Source organism: Canis lupus, chromosome 19, assembly GCF_048164855.1.
Source record: "Canis lupus baileyi chromosome 19, mCanLup2.hap1, whole genome shotgun sequence".
NCBI lineage: Eukaryota > Metazoa > Chordata > Mammalia > Carnivora > Canidae > Canis > Canis lupus.
Genome location: NC_132856.1, coordinates 32,683,631 through 32,709,328, shown reverse-complemented (window position 1 = coordinate 32,709,328; position 25,698 = coordinate 32,683,631). Strand labels below are relative to the sequence as shown.

Genomic DNA, 25,698 nt, shown 5'->3' with positions numbered 1-25,698 from the left:
GCCCATTTTGCCATCTTAAGCTCTTTCAGCTCTGCCTCTCTGCACCCAAGGCAGGAGGAGAATACAGCCAAGGAAGGGTTATGCATTTCTTGCTCTGTTTTGTTCGCTACCAAAATGGAAACTCTAAATTTTATCTCAGCTTTAACAAACCTTTGGTTACAGGAAGCACGGTAGTTCTAAAAGATGGACTTCCTCCGTTATGCCTTTCAGAGGCCCCAAAATATCAATTTTTTAAGTTACCCAACACACAAGATAAATATTTTAAGTACCATTTTATTTCCATCCAGGCCAAGGGACAATTTAGAAAAGGTTCTATTCTAAGTACATAGCCCAGGAAGTGTGGAAGGGAGTGTCGATGCTGTTATTTTGAAGTTAGCCTGTCAGTCATCATGATTGAAACATAACCCCGATGGCTTCCACAAGTGTAATAAAATGCTTCGCAAAAGGTTGCAGAATTGTAGGATGTAATAAAGTCTGCTTAGCTTCATTTCCAGTGCCGCAGAGTCCTAGAGAACGAGGCCCATTTCCTTATGCCTTGGGATTTGTTCAAGTTACTTTCATGCCTGGAAATGACAGAACATAAAAACAGACATTTGGTTAGAACCAATAGCATTTGGTGAGTTACGGCAATAAACAAAATGTTAGTTTGCTTACTGCTAATCTGTTAGATTGCCACTAACAATTTACGAGAAGCGATATAGACGTGGACAGAATATGTGAAATAGGTGGGTTCCAACCCTGCTGATGTCTGTACTCCCTAGATCCCCACATTTTCTGTGGCTTCCGTTTACACTCCATGCCCTAGAGGTCACCCCATGGTCTCTTAAGAATCTATCTTATGGACTCGAGTCTCACATACAAATGAAGCCAATTTAGACCTTTATTAATTAGGTAAGAATAGATTCTCAAGCATAGTTGTTCCCAGAATTACCTGGTGAGCTTGTTAAAAACACAGATTTCTCAACTCTGTCTCCCACATTCTGACTCAGCAGGTCTGGAGAGAGGCCCGAGAATCTCTGCTTTTTAATGAGCTCTCCGTAAGAATCTGAGATTTGGGGAATTATCGAGCTACTCTGTAACAGGCAGTATTAGCTTTGCTTCAAGCTAAGTTACCTTGAGGATTTGGGCTAGAACTAAAACAAATGATTTCCACTCATAAAATATGAAAGCCGGGGGGGGGGGGGGGTCGTTAATCTTGGAAAGAAAAGAAAATCCCCAGATCATACAAATGCATTTCCTAGCCCTGGTATTCTCCTTCCACCCCAAAGGAGAACCTGTTGGAACCTTGGCTTCTGGGCCTTAATTATTGGTATCAGTAAATGGGAGTGGTTGGGAACTGGACAAGGGGAGGCTACCGGCTTGGAGGACATTGGGAAAGGCAGACAGCTCCAGGAAAGAGAAAATTAAACAGAAGGGGGAGGAAAGATGAGAATTCTCTGGGCTAGGGATCTTAATATTGAGGGAAGGTTGGAAGAAAGGGTGCTGGGAGATGTTTGGCGGAGCTACTGTGGGTGTGATACGGGAAGAGGTTTTGAGGAACTTTGTTGAGAAGCACAAATGGACTCCTTCTGTTTTCGAAAGACTTCTGTGTCGATTTACATTGCTTTTCACTTCCTGTTTGCTATTCCTATACTAAGTGGATGGCTCTGTGTACAACACTCCAGGCACCGATCTGGGAGGCTGAGCTGCAATGACTCTTTCTAGGGCCGGTGTGCGGTTCAAGGGCATCCCCAGTACCTGAGTGAGGAGACACTGGCACACAGAGAGTTTTTAGTGAGTCTAACATTATGCTTGTTCTAGAAGGACATAACAAGATGCTTGTTCCAGAAGGACATAACAAGATCGGAGAGCAGAGGGCAGGCAGGGCATCCCTTGGGAATCATATCTGGTCCCTTCCAGGACCCAGAACATAGAAGCCTAGCCACTTCTGCTTTAGCCTTCACATTTGAGCTTAGACTCCACTGCCTCTCCCCCACCTCACATCTACGAATGTCTGTAAGCAAGGGGTGGAAAGTGGGGTATATCTACCAGTCAGTTTGCAGCCCCACCCCACCCCCAGAGATGGGGACCTGTCTCATCTCTATATGACATTGAGACTGTTCTCTATTGTACCCAGCACCACCCATCTTGTCTGGACATACAGGTCATCTCCCGATCATTCATCATTTTCCTTGGCCTTGAACAATTATTGACTTTGAGTCAGAGGCACCTGTGCAGGCCTGAAAATGGATGTGCCCTTTCTTTTCCTCCGCCTCATCTGTCTAGGGCAGATTTATGTCCTAGGAGAAGTTTCCCTCGGTTTTATTTTTGGTCTTTTGAACATCGTGGCCCCGTGTTATTTGCCGCACCCGCCCGCCCCGACACCAGCCCTGTAATTTCTGAATTTCCATGGAAGCCTCTATCTGTACAGCAGCAGGCTTTCCTTCAGTCGAATGACAATGACAGTGCTTCTGTGGCACATCCCTCACGCAGCTCTGGCATGCAAACTGTCGGCCTCGCTTCTGAAGGCCTGGGTGCAGCAGTTCCTTTTCTCCAACCAGCCCAGAAGCTGGTGGGCAGCAGCGTCTGCTTCTCGAGGCCGAGCACGGTGAGGGACCGTGTGGGGCTCTGAGGAGCCCTGGGTCTGAAGTCCACCCGGCCTCGTGACCCACCGCCTGTGTGCGTGCAGGTGCTGCGAGGCCTGTGGCTGCGGCTGGGGTGAGGCTGCAGGGGTCAAGGCCCACAAGCCCTTGGAGCAGAGCCCCGCACCCTGTAAGCACTCACTAATGTTAGCCCCTGCTCTTGTCACCACCGCGATGCTTTTTCCCCCTCTGCATCATACTGCCCGTCACAGCAAGTGAAAGTCAGAGCTTAGCGATGCAGCAAGAGATTCAGTGTTATCTGGGGAGAGGGCGCACCTGGGCAAGGTGTTCATCTTCCCATCTTCTGCTTGGATATCAGATCGTGCCCCTAGCTCTCTTCCATAGCACCTTGAGACAGTGGTGGTTTTTCAGTGCTACTTGGGTATATCAACAAATGTATTTACTGACGTATGAGTGAGACCCCGAGGGAGGTGCAAAGAGGCAAAAGGTGGTGTCCTCAAGGCGCCACTGGCCCCTGTGGGGAGACGCTTCACACAGGATGTGGCAAGGTGAAAGAGAAACTGGGTGCCAGGCAACCAGTCCAAGAAAACGTGGCCTCCTGGAGCTTCAAGAACAAAGAGCATGGGCCCAGAATGTGTGAAGTTTGCCCCATTGCCATGAACAGGTGCTTTTCTTCTTTTCTTTTTTCTTTTCTTTTCTTTTCTTTTCTTTCTTTCTTTCTTTCTTTCTTTCTTTCTTTCTTTCTTTCTTTTTTTTTTTTTAAGATTTTATTTACTTATTCATGAGAGACACACAGAGAGAGAGGCAGAGGGAGAAGCAGGCTCCATGCAGGGAGCCCGATGCGGGACTCAATCCCGGGTCTCCAGGATCAGGCCCTGGGCTGAAGGCGGTGCTAAACCGCTGAGCCACCTGGGTTGCCCCAAACGGGTGCTTTTCAAATACTTCTATGTCTCTAATCTAGTGGCAGATGAATGGAGGATGACCCATCCCCTGGCCAGGCGGTGCTTGAGAAATACCAGTGTGTTCTGGAGTTCCTATCAGAGGTTTGCTTTGCAGGGTAGGGAGTGAAGGCAGAAGGGACACGCCGTGACCCTGGACTGCAGAAGAGATTTTTGGAAAGGAAGGCTTCGAGTCTGTTAGGAAAATAAAAACATCTAATGGGGAAGGATTCAGTTTTGAATAATATTGGCCGTGGGGTGTGTGCTGTAATCGTCTTGTCTGTCTCTCCCTGGATGCTTCAGGCAAGTCTTTTAAGTCGATTTGCATTTTGTTGTCTTGCTTTAGTGAGTACAGGGAGAAGCAGGGGTACCAAAGGAGTCCCCCCATGGGTGAGAAGTCACGCCGACTTCTTCTCCTTGAATGTACAGGTGTCATCGTGCCCCATAAAGTCATTCTCCACAAAACAGGAGCAGAGTCCTCTGTTTTCAACAGATCCAGCCAACCTCTGCATGCATTCAAGCCAACATCTTTTTACTAGTGTGTCAGTGAAGGAGGCTTCTACCTCTTATCCTGTACCCCACCCCCCCACCGCCTCTTCTCTGATAGGCCCGAAGGAGGAGTTTGCACTTTGAAGCTAAGAAAATGGATCACCATCTCTCTCTTCTGTAGGTGAACCTGGAAGGGAGCTGGCCACCGTCAATCTAACTGACAATGCAATGCAAAAGGAACATTCAAGCCCACACACACTCAACACACCTTCCCCTTCTGTTTCTTGAAGGTTAAGTTTCTCAACTTGGCTATTCATTGGAATCACCTGGAGAGGTCTAAAAAAATGACCTGCCTTCATCCTACCCCCCAAGATTCTGATCTAATGGGTCTGAAGTGTGGCTTACACCTCTCAGGTGGCAGAGGTGGCCGGCAGGGGCAGGAATTATTGAATGTGAAAGCCAAGAGCTCCAACCCTGTCTCTGTTTTTGTGTTGTTTTGTTTTAAATTTTATTTATTCATGACAGAGAGAGAGGCAGAGACATAGGCAGAGGAAGAAGCAGGCTCCCCTGGGGAGCCTGATGCAGGACTTGATCCCACCCTAAGCTGAAGGCAGACCTCAACCACTGAGCCACCCAGGCATCCCAGCCCTGTCTCCTTTTTGATTCAGCGCCAAAGTATACTCCCAATAAAATGCTCCAGCTGCCCCAAAGTAATTCAGGTGCTGGAGACAAATTTTGGTAGGTTTCAGATGCAAATGTCCAACTTCTAGTAGGGTTGCCTGTCTTCTGTGGTTCAGCAGAGCCACACATACCAGGCAAGTGTTGTCCTGCAAAGATAGTACTTCCTACCCATAAGGTTAAGTAAAAATCACCTGTTTTGCATCCATACAAGAGATGTCACAGGTGGCGCCGCCTTCAGCTTGGGTCGTGATCCTGGAGACCCAGGATTGAGTCCCATGGCAGGCTACCTGCATGGAGCCTGCTTCTCCCTCTGCCTGTGTCTCTGCCTCTCTCTCTCTCTCTCTCTCTCTCTCCCTGTGTGTGTGTCTCATGAATAAACAAAATCTTAAAAAAAAAAAAAAAAAGAAGTGGTTTTAAGTCACAGTGATCGCACTCACCAGTGACACAAAATCTTGAGACACGAATCTAAAATTCTTCTGTAACAGCTCTTCTTTTAAAACTCAGAGTTCCTAGCAGGCTAGAGATAGAGGGAGGTGGCCATGGAAAGCCATTCCGCTCACATGGAAAACAAGAGGGCCAATTTCCCACGGGCAGGCACCTCCGACCTCTGCTTTTCAGCTTTTTCTTAATAAACTGGTCTCTGAAATTGGATGACAAAAGCTGCTGGTGGCGACCTCTTAGAGTGAGTGGGGAAAGGAGGAGCTGGGGGAGAAATGGCAGGGGACAGAGAGCCACTGTGATGAGTAACTCTGAGGCGACGCAATCCTCCTTCCATCTAGAGCTGGGAGGGGTCACCCCGAAGCACAGAGGCCAGACACCGAGTGGTGAGAGGACACACTTGAGAGAGCAGGGCGACCTTGTGCCAAGTTTCCTAACTCAAAGCCATTCCGCTGTGCTGGGCCACGCACGCTGATTAACACCACAGCGTCCTCTGATGAGAAAGTGTCCACTCAGGGCCTCTGAGGCCCCCCCGGTGCCCAGTCCCGACTTCGTGCATCCTCGAGGGCACGGAGCGCAGCTCTGGCCCCGCTCAGGAGGGGAGATGCCATGTGCCGCTCTGCAGCAGCGTTGGGGCTCACCCGGTGGCTGTCCTTTATGGAGTGGCCACAGCCTCGGCATTGTCAGTTTTCTCTTTGAAGGGATAAATCAAACACTAAGAACAGCAAACACACAAGAAAGATGATGCCCAAGCTTGTAGCTGTGAGTGATTTACGGAGACCCTGCAGGGCTTAGCGCTTCCTTTATCCCACTGTCTCCTGACAAGTGAAGCTGCGAAGCCTTTGAGGCTTGAGGGGGGGACTTAGGAAGAGCAGAGCAAACCCACTCCCGATGAATTCGTGGTACCCCTTGAGCGTTTCCTGGTTGCCCACTTGAAACCAGTAAGGTCTCTGTCTTCCACGTTTGTCCCTCTTACACCCCCTTCCCTGTATCTGTACCCAGCAAAGACCCTCCTTAAAAGGCTTTCTCGTTCTGCAGGAGCTTATGAAGAACAGGCTTTATTTGTCTCTAAATCTTCAGCTCATATTACTTTTCCCCGAGACTCAGTCGAAATGAAAAAGGATTACTTTATATTTACTTGCGTCTTTCGTGAGAGAAACTAATTTTGAGAAAGAAAGTCCCTACAATGTGAAATACTTTCCCTTCTTCCCGACTCTCCAAAGGGGCAAAAGGAAAGCGAAAAGGTATACATGCTTTGTCATTTACTTTGTCTGACAGCTTCTTCTTATCATGCTTTTGAGGGTGACCTTCCTCCCGCATATTCCTTCGCTCTACTTGTGCTCTCCTGTTGTAATAGAATTTTGGAGCCAAGTATGGAGCAGGCTACCTTTGATAATTAATGGCTCTGCGAGTCTGCTGAGTGTGTTATTTAATTAATGGCACTTGTGTCTGGAGTGTGTACAACTCTGTGGTTGAATAAAAGGTGTATTTGCTGAGGGATTATAGACAAATACTCAAGGATCATCACATTGAGAATTTGTCAGGGTTCAGCACATTAAACAGCCTAATGGGGTTATTATATTTTTTGTTCTCTGCCATTTAAAAGGTACTGAAGTTGGTATAACTCTGTCCTTTTTGCCTTGCATGTGAGTTTAGATTACAATCCAAAAAAATCCTTAGGCTAATGGATAAAAATCTATAACTTGGGGCAGGGCCTTGCATCAAAAACAAAAAGATGGGATCTTGAAGGCTCTAGAGTATGAAAGTGACAGTAAGTTCCACTTTGCTTTGATGACTCACAAAGAGACTAACCTGAATTACATTCAAGTTCTGCTTGGGACCAAAAGATCAAAGGTTGAAAACTGGCAAGAAAACACCGCTGAAGGCTGCTGGGAACACAGAATATTTCACACTACCCTGCTTTTTCTGAGATTCTTTCTCACACCTAGAATGAGATGCAGATGAAAAGACAGAGATGAACACATCTGTGCAGAGATATCCAAAGTCCATTCAGGGAAATCTCTATGGAGTTATCTCTATGGGTGTTCAGATAGAGACTCAATAGGAAGGGTCTGGTTTTAAGCTTTTATTGTCACTCTCTGCCTGGACATGTTATATTTGCTCTCTGGACCACTGTTTCTGTCTTTGTAAAATAGTAGATAGACTCCCTTCCAGCCCAAAGATGCTCAGAATGCTTTTCTCAGTAGGGACATGGAAGTTGACTCTCCCACTGATAGAAGAGATAGTGAACGCTCACTTTAAGGACTCGAGGATTATTTTTTTCAGGAGGACACTCCTTGTTGGGCATATAAACGTGCCTGGCAAGAGGGCTAGAAGGCTCACACAATCTCCAAAGCTCAGCTAGATGGTCCAGGGGACAAGACTCAAGCCAGGATCCTGGCTTCTTCCTTGCTCCGTCCCATCAGAGGCCTCCTCACTCATGGCAGATAGTGAAAACAGAGGCACCCGCACACAAAGTTCAAGTGGAGCGAGGAGAGAGGTCCTGAAGGCTGTGCTCAGCAGGGGAAGCCATCTATCCCGATCATCTGCCAACCAGCTCTTGTGCTGAGGGGTGTACTTCTTATGTACAGAAACCTCATATAGTCTTCACCTCAGCCCCATGAGGTAGATATCATAACCCCAGTTTTCCAGCTGGGAAAGGGTCACACATAAGTGCAAGATTGGAACCAGATGTGCTTAATTCCAGAGCTCAATCTCTTTACAGCTGCAGTGGCCAATAGGGCATCTACTAGCCACACCCAACTAGTGGCACTGAAAAATGTGACTTGAGATGTGCAGAAAGTAGAAAACAATGACTAGGTTTCAAAGATTCTAAAGAATATAAAATAGCTCAATCATTTCTTATATTTTTATATTATAAAGATCAATATTTGGATATATTGAGTTAAGCATTATTATATAAACTTATAAGTAATATAATAATTATTATAGTAATTATTATATTACTTAAAATTATTAAGTATTAATTTAATCAGTCCTTAATTTCCTAAATTTCCCTGCTGGGAAATTTAACATGATACATGTGGCTCACATTCTGTTCCTATGGGACAGCACTGCTCTGTGATAGTATCCTGGACTGAAGCTCTGGAGTGAGCACATAGTGAAACTGCCCAGGTGCAGGGAGACAGGGGGCTCTGCGAGCATCTCAAGAGTTAATTTAGTATTTAGTATTTGAGAACATGAGCTCTGGTTCAAGTTAGATCTGTGACTTATTTGCTGTGTAACCTTGATCAAGTTACTTTGCCTATTCATGCCTCAGTTCCATTACGTACAGAACGGGAACTTAACTCTATATCTACCTCGTAGAGTTGTTATGAGAACTCCGGATGATACAGGTAAGACACCTCTACAATCTAAAGAAATATCAGCAGGTAAGTTGAACACTTATGATACGCCAGGAGCTGTTCCAAGTGCTAGAGACAATGACCCTGTCCTTAGATTCTTACTTGCTAGTGGAGGATGCAGACAAGCAAATAAATCTATAATATGATGACAGAAGATGATGAACACTATTAAGAAAAATAAGAGAAGTTTAAGGGAAAGAAGGAAACAGGGCCACTACTTTAGACTGGGCACTTGGGGAAGGCCTTTTGGAGCAGGTGACATCTGATTAAATCCTGAATGGAGGGAGAAAAGGAAGGGATTTCAGGCAGAAGGGGACAAGTGGTGCCAGGGCCCCGAAATGAGGGTATGTTTGATATGATCTGGTAACAGCAAGGAAGCAGGGAGGCTGGAAAAACAAGTGTAGGAGAGAGACATGGAAGATGAGATTGGATTTTATCTACGTCCTTTATTGTGGCCACCAAAACTTCTTGTGATTAGGCCCTGGCTGGCTTCCTCAAGTATGAAAGAGGGACATAAGCTAGCTTGCCATTTAAAGGAATTTCCTATTTTAACATGTTCATTCTTTTGTATGACCTTGGATAAGTTTGGGGGTATATATATATATTTTAAGAGTCATAGCAAACACTTGACATATGATATGCTATATATAGAAGTTATATTTTTAACTGCAATATCACAAAAGCTTACCCAGAACGAGGGGAAGTTCTTAGACTTTACTGAAAATACTTTTCTTTTAAATTTTTGCACTACATTGCATTTCCATGGAGTCTCATTCTTTTAAAGGATTACAGAAATTAAAATTAAGCGCACACAAGATCTTCCACCTTAAAAGAAAAAAAAAAAAACTGCCCGGATAGATAACAGATCCTCGAGAAGAGAGTAATAAAACAGAACTTTGATAGGGGTGTCAAAGATAAATGCTGATTTTACTACAGTAGGCATATTCCTTGTTCCAAGTTGATAACTCTGGAACCTGCAGGAGCCACCAGAGAGTGGATAAGAGAGGGGACAGAGTCCCGAGAGCAGCCCAGAGTTCTGCAATGCCAAGATGGGCCTGTGAGAAAGCTTCCTTTTCCTAAAGCTAAAACTCTGGCTTATTATTTCTAATTAAAAAATGATTCAAGCAATATCATCGGCTTTCACTTCTTCAAAGCAATAGCACACCGTCAGTTTGCAGCTTAGAATGCCAACAGTTCTAAACTTTTTGTGGGCCTCATTGGAACAAGATACAGAACTTTAGCAGAGAGAAAATTGCTATGAACATCTAATTACATTCAAAGCCATTTTTACCTGTCTTAAAGGAATGGAAATGATCTGCCAGTTTTTATAGACCTTCTTGACCTAAAGATATCTGCTGGCGGAAAGAGAATCCTCAATTGGGTTCTTTTAATGCTTTAATTATTACATGATCTATCATTTACGCACTGACTCACACACTTTGAAAAATCCCTTAAATACGCATTAAAATTGATTGGCTAATCCTCGACCGTGGGGTGGCTCTTGGAGGGCATGTAATTGTGTATGGGCGTGAGCGGGAGTTAGACACAATTGACACGGAGTCAACTGCTTTATGGTGGGATAAGGTGGAGAAATCAATTTGGTCACAGGTACTGTTGACATTGTACCACGAACTTGCACAGAATTCAGTCATATACTTCCGTGTTCTTAATTGAGTCTTATTGTTTCGGATTGACTGTCTGTTCCTCCAGGGCAGGAACTGATAGGATGCTTCACCTACTCGGCCTCAATGTTTGGCTCAAAATGGGATCTTAGGCAGCCCAGGAGGCTCAGTGGTTTAGCGCCTGCCTTTGGCCCAGGGCCTGATCCTGGAGACCCAGGATCAAGTCCCATGTTGGGCTCCCTGCATGGATCCTGCTTCTCCCTCTGCCTGTGCCTGTGCCTTGCCCCTCCCCCTCTGTCTCTCATGAATAAATAAAATCTTAAAAAAAAAACACCAAAAAATAGGATCTCAATAAATAGCTGGTGATTGAGTCCTAGACCCTTAAGGTTAAGAAGGTCCTCTAGGAAGCAAGTAGTCTATGCCCTTGTGGTAGCCAGGACTCCGATGGCAAGTAAGGAAACCCCAGTTCAAATGAGCCTCTGAGGAAAAGTGACATAATTACTGACTTTTTAACTGTGAAGAGTGGGCTGGATGTAGGAATTCATCCCCCCTCTTTATCTTTTCGTCTCACTTCTCTCTGGGGGCTTCTCCTGCTTTAGACTTCTCCAATGATCCGGATGACTGCCAATAGTCTCAAATATGCATCATCCCTTCAAGGGCTTCTCTATGTCCATACACAGAATGGTAGAGAAGGACGTTAATAAACTGAGTGGGCATGGCCTGTGGATGAGATTGGCAGCTCCAAATTCAAATGTCTGCTACGTCCCATCCTATTTTCTGCTTGAATTTCTCAGCTAGCTTTTCAGTGTTTTGAAATCCAAGAATTAATTTCAGATTCTAAATCCCCATCTTTAGAGGAAAGGGTCTTGAATAGAGCTGTTGGGAGTCCTCATTGATCCCAAGAATGCAACATTTAATGCATTATGGTCCAAGGTTGATTAGTTTTGATTCACTCCTAGTCATTGAATGTAGTTTTAGCTTTTGGGAAAATATTCAATCTGTAACTATGGTTGCATAGATAAATAGGGGGCAGTACTGTCTCTTTAGTGGGGTCACGACAAGTGGATAAAGTGACCAAAGCCCCTAGCACAGAAATTACCAAATTCTGGCTCCTTTCCTGAAATTAGCAAAGAAGCAAAAACAAGTGGTATCTTAAGCCTCAGCTTCACTGTGTAATTCTTGCTGTCAATTATCTAGAGTTTAAGCAGGAGAGGATGTCTCTAAACAGAAACCTACCAATTTTAGTGTGAAAGGAAGTGTGTGCTCCCAAGTCAAACTACCTGCCCTTAAATCCTGGCTCTCCACCTAACCCTGAGAGTCCTTGGGCAAGTCCCATAGTGGCTGTAAGCCTCAGTTTCCACATCTGAAAAATAGGGCAACACCCTAGGGTTGCTGTGATTTAACTGACATAAAGCCTGTAAAGTGCTTGGTATACCTTGTCCATAATAAGTGCTCCATGAGTGGTACCATTAAGAATCATTAATAATAAAGTGTCCTCTCTATGGTGATCTCCATTACTCCTGAAAAATGATCTTGTTGGCCAGTGTGGCCTCTTAAAGTCAGGGAGGATGGCCAAGAGGAAGAGAATAGACTCTCTGATGTAGGAGCAGAGTGTAAAGATTATATGCAATGATTATTCTTTTTCATTTAAGCTTATTGTGGAATAATTGATTATCCATTGACTATCCAGCCAGCAATTAGACCTTCCTTTAAAGTCAGTCTCTTCCTTCCTTTTCTTTTGTCCTTAAAGATTTTTATTTATTTGATTTATTTTTAGCCCTTTTTAGGGTGAAATATAACACAGACAAGTGCAGAAGATAATTATACACATGCGTGCTATACATACAGACACACACAAAAATATGCATATATACATACACGGCTTATAGAATTAATAAAAAACAAACACACATCTGGCCACTGGAGATGGCAAGGAGTAGAACTTTGCCTCTACCCTTCCCCCACCACATTTCCCATCTCAATAACTATTCCTTTGTTGCTTCCCCCAAAAGGTAACCACTGGACTGATTTAATGGTGATTGCTTCCTTGCTTTCCCTTATAATTTTACCCTCTGTCTAAGTGTATCTCTAAACACCATAATTTAGTTGTGCCTGTTTTTGAACTTTACGCAAATGCAATCATGCAGTGTGTGTTCTTTTGTGTTTCTGTTGTTCCATATTCTTGCAAACACTTGATATCCTCAGGCTTGTAAACTTTTGACTATTGTGGTGGATATATAGTTATAGTTCATTGTGTTTTAAGTTGACATTTCCTGATACCTAAAGATCATTGTCCATTTTGATACCTTGCCAAAGTGCCTGTTTAAATCTTTTTGTATTTTCTGTTGGGCCATTGGCTTTTTCTTAATGATTTGTAAGGCATGTGTGTGTGTTTTCCTTAAAAAAATCTTCTGGGTACTGGCCCTTTGTTGGATATGTATGTAGCATATACCTTTCCGCACTCTGTGTCTTGCTTTTCCTCTCTCTCAACATTGTCTTTTGATAAACAGAATTTCTTAATTTAAATTTAGTCCAATTTATCAATCTTGTTTTTATGGTAATGCTTTTCATGTCCTATTTAAAAAGTCTTTATAACAGGATCATGAAGATATATATTATCTCTTAAATGCTTTATTGTTTTACATTTCACATCTTGAATTATAGCTCAGCTGGAACTGACTTTAGCAGAAGGTATGAGGTAGGGTATAGTTTCATTGGTTTTCTACATGGATATTCAATTTTCCCAGAGCCTTTTACTAGAAAGATTTTGTGTTCCCCATAGCTCTGTAACTTTATTTTAATCATGAATCAATGGGACACCTGGGTGGCTCAGCGGTTTAGCGCCGGCCTTTGGCCCAGGATGTGATCCTGGAGACCCGGGATCGAGTCCCACATTGGTCTCCCTGCATGGAGCCTACTTCTCCCTCTGCCTATATCTCTGCCTCTCTCTCTCTCTCTTTTTTTTTTTTTTATTTTTTTTTCTCTCTCTCTCTCTTTCTGTGTGTGTGTGTCTCTCATGAATAAATAAATTTTAAAAAATCATGAATCAACTACTCACGTATGCCTCGATTTGGGCTCTGTATTTTATTTCATTAGTCTACTTATCCTTGTCCTGATACCATGCTCTCTTAACTTTGTAGCCTTGTAGTAAGTCGATATCCTATAGAGTAAGACCATTTATATCTTTGTCTTATTTTTTAATAGTCTCTGGCTACATTTCTATAAGAATTAACTTATAAATTTCACCACCACCACCACCACCACCACCACCACCACCACCACCACCACCAAAATATACTATGGTAATTTTGATCTGATCTGCATTGAATTTACAGGTAAATTTGAGAAGAGTTGAGTCTTTATGAAATTGAGTCATTCATCTATTTCCTCTTGAATGCCTCTTTCTAATACATTATAGATTTTGTTTTGTTTTGTTTTGTTTTTGTCTAGAAGCTTACATATCTTTAATTATTCCTAGGCATTTGATTTCTGATGTTAATGTGGGTATCCCCTGATTTTGAAAATTCACTTCCACACTTTACTTTTACAAAAGACCTACATTAGTACCTGTTTTTGCTAACAGAAAGAAATCTGAATTGGATTTGTGCTTTTATGAAAAAGAAGAAAAGCAAAAACAGCATTCATCATATGTTTTGCAGTGAGTAGAGCCCCACCAAGCTCCTTCCCCAGCAACTACCCTTGGCATCAAGCCACCATAGTCATGACCTCTATCTGTGAACATCTGTGTTTTATCTCCATTTATTTTGTTCATCCATTAGCAAGATGTATCCTGAAGTATCAGAAAAGCCTAAAAGAGGTTATTTTGGGGTCTGGAAATGCTCAAAAAATTTTCCATATAAGTTAATGGTAATTGCTTCTTTATACCCTTCTGGCTTACAAAAGGTTTCAAAAAAACACTCTACTCTGAGATAGTGGTGGGGAAACCTATATAAGCTAACTTTGATTTTTTTTTTTTTCATTTTCTAACTATGTGGCTGTTATGGACTGAATGATTGTGTCCTCCCAAACTCATATGTTGAAGCTCTACATTTCCTTGTGATAATAATAGGAGGTAGGGTCCTTGGAGGGTAATTAGAGTTAGATGAGGTCATGAGAGTGGAGGACCCCCATAATGGGATTAGCATAATAAGAGTAAAAAACTAAAACTTGCTCTCTCTGCTCCACATGAGGACACAGTGAGAAGGTAGCGATCTACAAGCTAGGAAGAGGGTTCTCAGCAGAACCTGACCATGTTGGCACCCTGATCTTGGACTTCAAGGCTCTAGAGCTGTGAGAAATAAATTTTTATTGGTTAAGCCACCCAGTCTTTGATATTTTGTTATGGAAGCCCATGCTAAGATAGTGGCCAATAGAGAAATAAAAAGCTTACATATATTGATCTTATATTCAGAGGCCTTGCTAAGTTTACTCATTAATTCTAATTCTTTCTCAGCAGATTCTTTTGTGCTTTCTGTATACATCATACTGTCTACAAATAATGCCTGGTTTATTCCTACATTTCAAATCCTTCTACTTTTGGTTTATTATTCTTGCCTTACTATACTAGCCAGGACCTTGAGCACATTGTGAAATAGCAAGGCTAATAGTGAATATTCTCATCTCATTTACAATATCAGGTAAACAGTGTTGAACATTTGTTTCACCCTTAAGTACAAATTCCCTTCTAGTTTTAGTGTCCTGGAACTTCTACATTTATTAAGTTGAATGTTGAATTTGATCAATATATTTCCTTGCATCTAATGAGATGATCCTAACATCTGTCTTTTAGTCTAGTGAAAGACAATGCTTGATAGTCTAACGTGAAATCATATTGCATTGGTCATAATGTATTCCCCTGTCACTGATTGTACATTCACACATACACAATCTGCCTCCCTATCTGATAGGTTTTAGGGCGTCAGTATCTGTATTTCCATGTGCAATTAGTCTATTGAGTTCCTTTCTGTTATGTTCTTGTCATGTTCATGTGCAAGAAGGCAACTTATACAACAAATTGAGAAGGGAAGAATTTCTTTCTCTTTTTAAAATTTTTCTGGCAGTATTTGTTCCATCATTATAATGATAACAATCTTATTCAGATTCTTGTTTCTTTCTTAATTGCATGCTAGAATGCGCAGTAAAGTTACCTGGGTCTGATGCTATCGTGAGAAGCATTGTAATTCAGGTTTCATTTCTTTAGTAGTTATCAAATTTTTCTTACTTTCTTTTTTCTTTGTGTCAGTTTAGGTAAAATGTATTTTTTCTAGAAACCTACAAATTTCACCCCAATTTTCAAATTTATTGATCTAAAATTATATGTTCTTTTCCTTTTTTAATGGCTGCAATATTCAGATAGGCATTTAGCATATTACTGCTGTCAGCTTTTATTTTCTCCCAATAAATGCATACAAGTCATAACTATAAGCAAGTTACTCTCTAAACATATGTTTAGTTGCATACACAAGTTTTAGTTTTCTTCCTTAGGTTCAAAATTATTTCTAATTTCTATTGATTCCTTTTTTAAGAATTCCTTTTGGATGAGTCTGCTAGTGATGAATTCTTTCAGCCTGTCAGAAAATGTGTTTGTTTCACTTTTATTCTAAATTAATATGTTAACTGGGTAGTTTATTTTCCTTCAGTTCTTTAAAGATGTCATTCCTTGGGGCACCTGGGTGGTACAGTCAGTTAAGCATTGGACTCTTGGTTTCGGCTCAGGTCCTAATCTCAGGATCATGGGATTGAGCCCCAAGTCTGCTTACTCCTTTTCCCTACATCCTTTCTCTCTCTCTCTCTCTCTCTCTCTCACACACACACACACACATCAACCAACCAACCAACCAACCAACCAACCAACCAATCAATAAGATGTCATTCCATGGTCTTGTGATTTTTTGGGTTTTTTGTTGCTGTTGTTGTTGCCTTTAGTCTCTTGGTCTATTACTCCTTTGAATATGAGGTTTCTCTACCCCAACCATTAAATCTTAGACTTACTCTTTGCCTTTCTGCAATTTTACCATGATACATTCAGGTATGGATGCTTCACCTCCTCCTCTGGGGTTGTGTTCTTGAATTTTGGATTGGTGGCTTTTGCCAGTTTTGAAAAATTCACAGCATTATCTCTTTAAACATATCTTGCACTGGAATGGTTTTGGAATTGTGAATAAATATCTTTTAGGCTTTCTCATTGTATTTTATATTTTCCAACCTCTCTTATATTTTCCCCCACTATTCATCTCTTCCTAGTTCATTATGAATATTTTCACATGGCACTTCTCTAATTTAGCAACTCTCCTTTTGCTGTTAAACTCATTCCTTAGGTTATTGTATTTTTCTGCTCTAGAATTTCTATTTGGTTCTTTTTCAGACCATCTATCATCTCACTTTCTTGTAGATTCTAGCTCTCTGATGATTTAAAAAAAATATTTCTACCTAGAAACAAGTAAAATATAGTTATTTTAATGACTATGTCTTATCATTCCAATTTTAGGTATCCTATGATTCTAATCTTATTTGTGTTGATTTGTCTCTGCATATGCTATAGGGTATATACACATTCATGTGTTGGGCATTTAAAGAAAATTATTTGTAAAAATAACTTAAGATCTTGGATAGCATTATTTTCTTCCAGGGATGATTTTTTTTCTTTGCTTCTGCCAGGCACCTAATATGACTAGCAATTTCGGATCTTACATTTCCAAAACTGAAACTTTCTCAGTTGCCTAGATGATTTGAAATTGGGCTGCATTTGGTAGCAGGGCTGGCTTATATCTGGATCATTCTTTTTCCAAGGATATCACTTTTCCAGGATTTTGCATTCCTTCCCAGGTATGGAGATTTAGAAAGTGATCTACCACTGGAAACCCAGATTTTATTGTTTTAGTTCCATCTGCCTCTGCAAAGACACAAATGGCCTCAGTGGAGAAGGAGGCACACATGCTAGGGTCCTCTCTCTGGATTTCTGGCTGCTCTTGGATCTTGACCTTGTAATCCCTTGCTGCCTTGTTACCTTTAACAGATGTTTGTGTATATTCTGAACAATTTTTCCTAGTTGAACACAGTGGAATATCTAATTCAAATTATTTGGTCTGTTAGTAATAGGAGTAGAAGTCATTCTTCTTATTTTCTCTTTTGGTGGTCTGAAAATATCCTGCCCTCCAGGTTTTATTCTTTAATTATTGTTTAAACTAATTCATCATAACCTGAACATTTCCATAATTTATCGTCTTTAAAATATCATGGAAATCATAAGGAAAATAATGACTCTACATATTGGCATAAATAATGGACACTCACAGTCTCCATAGCTCACCATTCATGATAAATTGGAGGTAGTTGAACATACTGAAATGTTTTTTGTATCCTCAGAGAAGTATTAAATCTAGAGGGAGCACAATTTAGAGCTGTTTTTGCTAGTGTATTTCCTAGCTGTTACTTTGCATTATTCTCATAAAAACCCTAGGATATAATTAAAATGCTTTCCACCATAGTAATTCAGACAGAGGAAAAGTAAAGCACAAAAGAGTGATATGTCCAAGTCCACAGAGTAAGTTTAGTGGCAATGCTGATACGGAGCCAGCTTAAATTATTTAAGACATTTCCACTAAGAGTAAAAAACAAAATGGCAGATAATCTAGAGATTATTCTTAAGAAACTGAAAATTATCTTTTTATACTTTGATTTGGTGGTGAATATGCCTAGCGCTTAGGACAAGTGATTAAAAATATTTTTTCTTTTTTTGGTGGAGGAGGGCTGGAACATAATTTTTACAGAACCATTGTGTTCACCTTACCAGTCCTTTCTTTTCAAAACACATTCTAGAAAGTTCTGTGTGAAGCTCCACACAATCATTTTCTTTAGAAGAGGTATTATCTGCTACCCGACTTTCCCTTGATTCCGGATTATCTACATGAGGCTGTAGTAGGAGAAACAAGACTTGCCCTGTGACAGGGTTGCAAAATGGTAATAGTGAACCAAAATACGTCAGTGCATTGGGATCTGGGCAGGGCACGGAGTGGTGGCAGGTATCTATCCCTTCAGTGAGCCGGCCACAAGAAAGTGAAGGAGAGTTCCCAAGATGACTTCCCAGCACTCTCTTTCCCTGTCTCCATGGCTCCTATTCTCTCCAAAAAGTATGTTCTACCTCAGTTATCCTTAAAGGAGGAAAGAGGAAGAAGAGGGGACATATTACATAGAATTGGGCTGGGGGTCTAATTTTACTAGCACCATTGAGAAAAGTGGCCCCAATAGGGTATTTTAATTTACATTGAGTTTAATGTTCTTTAGTGTTCTTTCCTTAGTTCCTATCCTCTCTTTTCTCCATATTTTGGATTTTACTTTAATAAAGAAGACACAGGGATACCTGCGTGGCTCAGCGGCTGAGTGTCTGGGATCACACCTTTGGTTCAGGGCATGATTCCAGTTCAGAATCCCTGTGAGGAGCCTGCTTCTCCCTCTGCCTGTGTCTCTGCCTCTCTCTGGGTCTCTCATGAGTAAATAAATAAAATCTTAAAAAAACAAAAATAAAGAAGACACAATCTCCATTGTTTACCACTCATGATAAATTAGAAGCAGTAGACCATATTGCATTATCTTTTGGATCATCAGAAAAGTATTAACACCAAAAGGAGTACAATTTAGAACTGCTTTTTCTGGTGCATCCTGATTGGTGGGGCTCCTAACTTGACTGATATCCTTGGAAGTCAAAATAATGGAAGACTTCTTATATAAGAGGTGGCTTAGGGACATACTAGGCATAGAATGGAGTAAATTGTATAAATGTTATTACAAAATGATAGGTCAAAGATTCTTAATATGAATTTTATACCTTCCTTCATATTAACCTCCCATGATCTCTAGGCGAGTCTTTTTTCCCATCCTCCTTTCTGACAGAGACAAAATGAGAATAGTGGAAGGAGAACACCACACAGAGTGAGGAGAAGCAAGCAGAGAAAGGAAAAAAAAAGTCTTGGGAGTGGAGAAAAATTGTTTGGAAAGTTTCTGCAAGAGTGTACAGACTGATGTGTGATACATTATCCATTTCTGGAGATGAGATGAGGATGATGATGAGGATCTTGAGGATGATAATGATAAGGCTTTGTTGCATTATCATTCTGTAAGATGCAATTAAAAGTTATTTCCGGCATTTGGATTACGCTTTTCTGAAAAGAACTCTGTGCGGAGGGTTCATGTCATCCAAAGATTCATAAGGGTTAACATTAACCATGGGACACTAACATTTTTGCTATCACTTGAACTAAATCCCAATAGAAGACTTCTGTAGATTTGTTAGTCATCAATGGCCTGTGGAAATTTTTTGCCTGAACTATTGGACACATGTTAAGAGAAACCTGGATCTTGGTAAAATATTTTAAAAGTAGTCAAACTAAAACCCATTTTGAAATCATGGGGTATAGACTGTCTTGGAATTTTTATAAAGGGACATTTTTCAAATGTAACAAGATGGTCATCCTTTTGGGTTGTATCGAAATAAATCATTTAACAGGACATTAGACTTGATTATTTCTAAAGTTGCTGTGATTCTATGGTTTCTCATTCCCAATTTGAACCTTACAGACTTGATTTATATTTAATCCAAAACAGAGTCTTTGATTCCTTGCTACTGAAATCTGGTTCTATAAAGGTAGTTTACACAGAATGAGAGGAGAGGTAGCACAGTGCGGTAGAGATAAGAACTGCAGAGGAAGGGAAAAGCAAACCAAAATCTCTTTTCCAGCTGTGTTTAAAATGATGGATTTTTTTTTTGTAAAGAACTTTGAATATATTAAAGACTAGAGTATCATTAGCCTTAAACAAAGACTCTCCTCTTGTACTTCTATGCTTAAGAAAAATTTTTATCGTATCAATTTGGTGATGAGTGTTGGCAAACACTTTCATTGGTATTGGTGATACTTCCACATGGGGATTGCCTAGTGGTTTTATGACTGAACCAGTCAAGAAGCCAAAGTTAAAACCCTCCTCTCCCCTGAGAAAACATGAGAACACTATGATTTGCTCCCTCGGCCTTTCTCATCAGAGGCTGCTATGCTGAGAACAAACCCTCTCTGCTGAAGGATAAGAAATTTTCCAAGCTAGTGAGGTATGTTTTAAAAGGTACAATTCAGTGACCAGAACATGTGCTAAATAAGCAAACCTGTCCTTTCTCGTCTACCTCGACTGTCCATGATTATGATATAAGTGTGGTCCAGTGGCTGGAATTATGGTGATTTTTCAAAGATGCCAGTGTCAAAATTTTGCCTTGACAGTATATCTGTAACTACTAATAATGCTGTTTTGGGCTGACTCAGTTGCTTTGAAATTGCACGGCTCTGTTATGAGTAAATGAGAGGCAACCAATTATCTATAAAATAACGGCATGCACAGAGGAGAGTTTGATGAATTACAAATGAACTCTGCTGACACAACAGGGTGTGGAAACCTGCCCTGCTCTGACTTTCTATCCAAGTTAGTTAGGGGAGATGCTTGCATCCTTTACAAACAACTTGCCCCCCCCCATGGGGTGGGAGTGGGGACAGGGAGACAGTAAAACCTTCCCTCACTGGGACACACGTCATTGCTTTAAAATTAAGTAGAAAACTTGGGGTGCCTGGGTGACTCAGTCAGTTAAGCATCTGTCTTTGGCTCAGGTTGTGATTCCAGGGTCCTGGGATCAAGCCTCACGTCGAGCTCCCTGCTCATCCGGGAGCCTACTTCTCCCTCTTTCTGTGGCTCCCCTTGCTTATGCTTGCTCGCTCTCTCTCTCTGTGTCAAATAAATGAAAAAAAAATCTTTTTTAAAAAGAATGTTTTTAGAATTAAGTAGGAAACTCAACATGGGTGTGTAGAGGCAGCAGGCCCAAGTGTTAAATACCTTAATGAAGAATTACTATGTTCCAGGGAAGATGCACAGTTAGATAAGGGATACAGATGCACTGTCCTCTGATGTGGGATTCAGAGAACACACTAAAAGAGCCATCGCAAAGCTGCATCTCAGAACTCAGCCCAGTGAGTGGAGAGCCAAGGCATAAATTCACCTAAGCAGAAGGCAGATGTTGAATCCTGGAACCAAAGGATTTCTATCCTCATCAGAGATCTGTCAGGTAGAGGGAGCTCCATTCAGCCACCCTTGGACTGTTGGCTCAGCCTGTGCCTGGTGAAGGCAGTGCCTTTTTTTCACTATGGCTTAAGAAATTCAAAGTCATTTTCTACTAGAGAAAGAATACGGAGGGTAGTCAAAACACCAAATCCTGTACAACTAATCGAATGTTGATGCGCTGATGGCTTCAAGAGACTGAAAGAACAGTTCATAGTTTTGAGATGTTTATCTCTGCGGTCCTATGTCAGTCTTATGCTGAGGATTAATGTGGTTTTATACACAAAGAAGATACAGGAGTTTCTACTTACTGAGAGGTTGCTAGGTATTTCCATACCAAACATTCAGCAAAGAGCAAGTTTTTTTATCCATACAGACCATTTCGCTTACTGGACATATCTGGGTATAGGTTTCCATATTCTTCTCTTCAGTACACTGGTTTTTAAGGTAGGCTAATGGCAAACAAGGTGTCAAGGCCAAGCCCTAGGAGTTGGGCCCTAGGAGAAGCAGTGATTTCAAACAGATGCAGTCAGCCTAGAGACTGAGCATGCCAGTGGGAGGCAGTGAGGCATAAGGTGGGGCTTCCTGCCCAGTGTTCTCCAGCCAGGTACAGGACACTAGCCTCTTATCCCTAGGAAAGCTGACTCTGGTTCCCTCCCAGGGCCCTATCTTCTCCATATACCTAGTAAGAGACATAGGGAACACTGGCTTAGAGGGTTGCAACAGGCCTGGAGTCAGCTTGCTCTGGGTTCTAATTCTGACCTCTACTGCTTTTTTCCAAAGACACGAATCATTTGTTTAAGATAATCTTAGGTTATTTTCATTGAATCTCACTATAACTTATTCTCTTTTAATCCTTCTCAATAGGTCAGATAGAGAGTTTGTTTAGTACTGGAATCGAATGCCTCTGTAACAGTGGCTAGCGTCTCTTTCTTTTTCTTTCTCTCTTTCTTTCTTTCTTTCTTTCTTTCTTTCTTTCTTTCTTTCTTTTCTTTCTCTCTTTCTATCTTTCTCTCTTTCTCTCCTCTTTTCTTTCTTTTTAACAAAGAGAGAATGAATCTCTGTCCCAATAGTTTCAGGCGAGCAACTGTGCCAAGCTGGAATTCACCACATTGTTTTTCTTTCATATTTATTTGTATCCTTAACTTGTAATTACAAGTAATACTCATTTTTCACTGAGGTTAAGATATAAAGTTTAAAAATGAATCAGGTAAATAATAAGCACACAAAGATGAAAAAAAGCATGATGAAATGGGAATGAGAATGATTTGGGAAACACTGTACTTGCCGAAGGTCATATTACTTAGGCACTTGGTCATGTGGTAGAGTAAAGAGGGCAGGCAGCCGAGGCAGGAATTAGCTTGGTCTGCAATAACTTGCAAGCAGAGCCATGTCAGTTGGTGCAAGTTCAGCCCCATTTCGGTTCCTGCTGTCTGGTTGCAGTGCGGCTGGGGAGGCAGATGCCAGAGTAGGTGGCATTAACAAGGCTGGCAGGAAGTCCAGGAGGGAAGAGAGGTAAGTCTTCACAGTGGAATCAGGCAGGCAAGCAGAGCAGGTGAAGATGTTAAGGAGAATATTTGGAGGGTGCAAAGGTAGTTGGGATGAAATGGCAATGCTGGCTGGAAAAGCGAGCTCTTTTCTTTTTTTTCTTTCTTTTTCTTTTTTTTCTAATTTTTATTTATTTATGATAGTCAGAGAGAGAGAGAGAGAGAGAGAGAGAGAGAGAGAGGCAGAGACACAGGCAGAGGGAGAAGCAGGCTCCATGCAGGGAGACGTGGTATTCGATCCCGGGTCTCCAGGATCGCGCCCTGGGCCAAAGGCAGGCGCCAAACCGCTGCGCCACCCACCCAGGGATCCCAAAAGCGAGCTCTTTTAGAAAGTTGGGCTGTACAGACACTAAGAGAATGGTCTTTGGGGTTTGACTGGGTTCTATATCAGCTCCATCACTTGCAACTATTTACCTTGGAATAACATAATGTCACTGAGTCCTGGTTTTCTCATCATCTGCAAGACGTGACTATAGAACCCGTGTCTTAGAAATTTGGTAATGCTGGCTATTGTTATCAGTTCCAGGGCTACAGTGTCTCTGCCTTTGCACATGTTGTGAATTGTACAGTCTTGCTGAGTGAGCAACATCGGCATTTTAGGCTCTGCCTAAGACTGACTTGCTGCTGACAGCATAATGGGGAGACCTTGGAGAGGCCAAGTGTATCTAATGTTCAGATAAACAATGAATAATTCTTTAGGTCTAGGTATACTCAAATATTGCATGATAGCTCTATCTATTTAATGAAATTTCGTAAGTTCTATGAGCCCCTTACCATTGTATAAACATTTGGTGTGTAGATGCATTTTGAAAAGGAAGGAGGGGGGGTGTCAAAGAACCAGGTGGACCAGTTTAATGATCAAGTTTCTAGTAAAGAATATTCCCTTTCGAAGGCAGGTGGGAGGATGAGTGAAAGGGGTGAAGGGGATTAAGAGTACACTTATCTTGATAAGCACTAAGTAATATATGGAATTCTTGAATCACTATACTGTACACCAGAAATAAATGTAACACTGTATGTTAAAAAAAAAAGAATATTCCCTTTCCCCTTTGTCTCTAAAGGGAAAAGATATATATATATATATATATATATATATATATATATATATATATATAGAGAGAGAGAGAGAGAGAGAGAGAGAGAGAGAGAGAGAGTCCCTTTACAGATATCTTTCTTTATTTATTTTTAGAGAGGGAGTGGGAGAGAGAGAATCTCAAAAATCTCAAACCCCACTGAGCACAGAGCCTGCCTCAGGGCTCAATATCAAAATCCCGAAATAAAAAAAATAAAAAAAATAAAAAATCAAAATCCCGAGATCAGGACCAGAGCCAAAACCAAGAGTCTGACACTTCACTGACTGTGCCACCTAGGTGCCCCTTTGGTCCCTTTATGCTACAGAGCTGTGGATGCTCTTGGTGAAATCCTAGAACCCTACAGGTAAGTTCCTCCCCTCCAAGTTACTAGCTATGCTATTTGGCAACCCACATCATCCCTCCTTTTCTCCGTTCCCACATCTGACTGCTGGGAAAACTGAAGGTGATTTGTTTGGTTCATAACCAAAGACCTTTAAGGAGATATTAATGATAGTTAATTATAAAAAAATAAGCACTGTGGCAATAGCTCATACAGCAAGTTGGGATACCTATCCTTTTGGCAGGATTTACAAAATCAGTTGATTCACCCTAGGCTTCAAGGCAGGACAGAAGCAAAAACTGACAAAGCAAAGCATATAAGAAACTTGGGTAGTAAGTTTAAATCCTCTTCGGATGTCTAGAAAATATATTCTATCACAGAGTCCTACAATTCAGCAAGCCTCACAAAAGCCTAAAGCTTTCTTGCCTCTATTTGAAACAGCCTGGTAAGTTGAATCTGAGAAACAGTGACTCCATTTGAATGGAACATTCCAAAATGACACAGTGGCTTTCATAAGAGGAATAGAAAGAGGTCTGCAGTCATGCCTGTAGGTCTGTGTTCTTAGGCAGACTAACTTGATCCAGAGGAAGGAAGGAAGGAAAGGAAGGAAAAGGAGGAGGGAGGGAGAAAGGGAGAGAAGAAAGAAGGAGAGAAATGAGAAGGTGAACAGTGGAAAAGGTTCAGAATAAATGATCAAAGACAGCATCTGCTAGCACCACACTATCCTTTCAGGCAACTGAATGCAAAGCTGACAAACTAATGACATCCTCCAATGTCATTCTCCAATGAAATAAGTGTTCTAGAAAGCATGTGCCTGAGCACTACGACACACTGAACAATAGTGGGGGATGGGTAGTTGTTACTGGGTCTTTAAGTAATTAGAATACTTTAAAAAGGAGGCTGGAGAGAGAATGCCCAAGAAATGCAAAGGTATTGTCCGTCTAGCTGGTGTTCTGGGGGAGGGGCCTGTTGTGCTGATTTTCAGGTGTTAGCAGTTGGGGGAGCTGCTGTGCCCCTGCCTGGTGCAGGGCTCAGTGGGGGTTGTTTACCCCGTGAGGCCGCAGGAGGAACAGCCCCAGTGGCGGGGCAGCTCTGGAAACCTGGATTCATCAAGATAAGAAGCTTTTGCACAGCAAAGGATACAGTCAACAAAACTCAAAGACAACCTACAGAATGGGAGAAGATATTTGCAAATGACATATCAGATAAAGGGCTAGTTTCCAAGATCTATAAAGAACTTATTAAACTCAACACCAAAGAAACAAACAATCCAATCATGAAATGGGCAAAAGACATGAACAGAAATCTCACAGAGGAAGACATAGACATGGCCAACATGCATATGAGAAAATGTTCTGCATCACTTGCCATCAGGGAAATACAAATCAAAACTACAATGAGATACCACCTCACACCAGTGAGAATGGGGAAAATTAACAAGGCAGGAAACAACAAATGTTGGAGAGGATGCGGAGAAAAGGGAACCCTCTTGCACTGTTGGTGGGAATGTGAACTGGTGCAGCCACTCTGGAAAA

The 25,698-nt window shown here is 41.5% G+C and overlaps 1 protein-coding gene across 22 annotated transcripts in view; it reads right to left on the bottom strand.

The window, feature by feature from the left end:
• Positions 1-257: 257 nt before the first annotated feature.
• Positions 258-25,698, bottom strand: part of FHIT (fragile histidine triad diadenosine triphosphatase) — a 1,386,045-nt gene continuing 1,360,604 nt past the window's right edge. For all 22 annotated transcript variants that reach the window (XM_072785574.1, XM_072785573.1, XM_072785575.1 and 19 more), the window contains one exon: positions 258-563. In XM_072785574.1, coding sequence (XP_072641675.1) covers positions 547-563 — 17 coding nt within the window. In that variant the 3' untranslated portion in view covers positions 258-546. The remainder of the gene's footprint in view (positions 564-25,698) is intronic.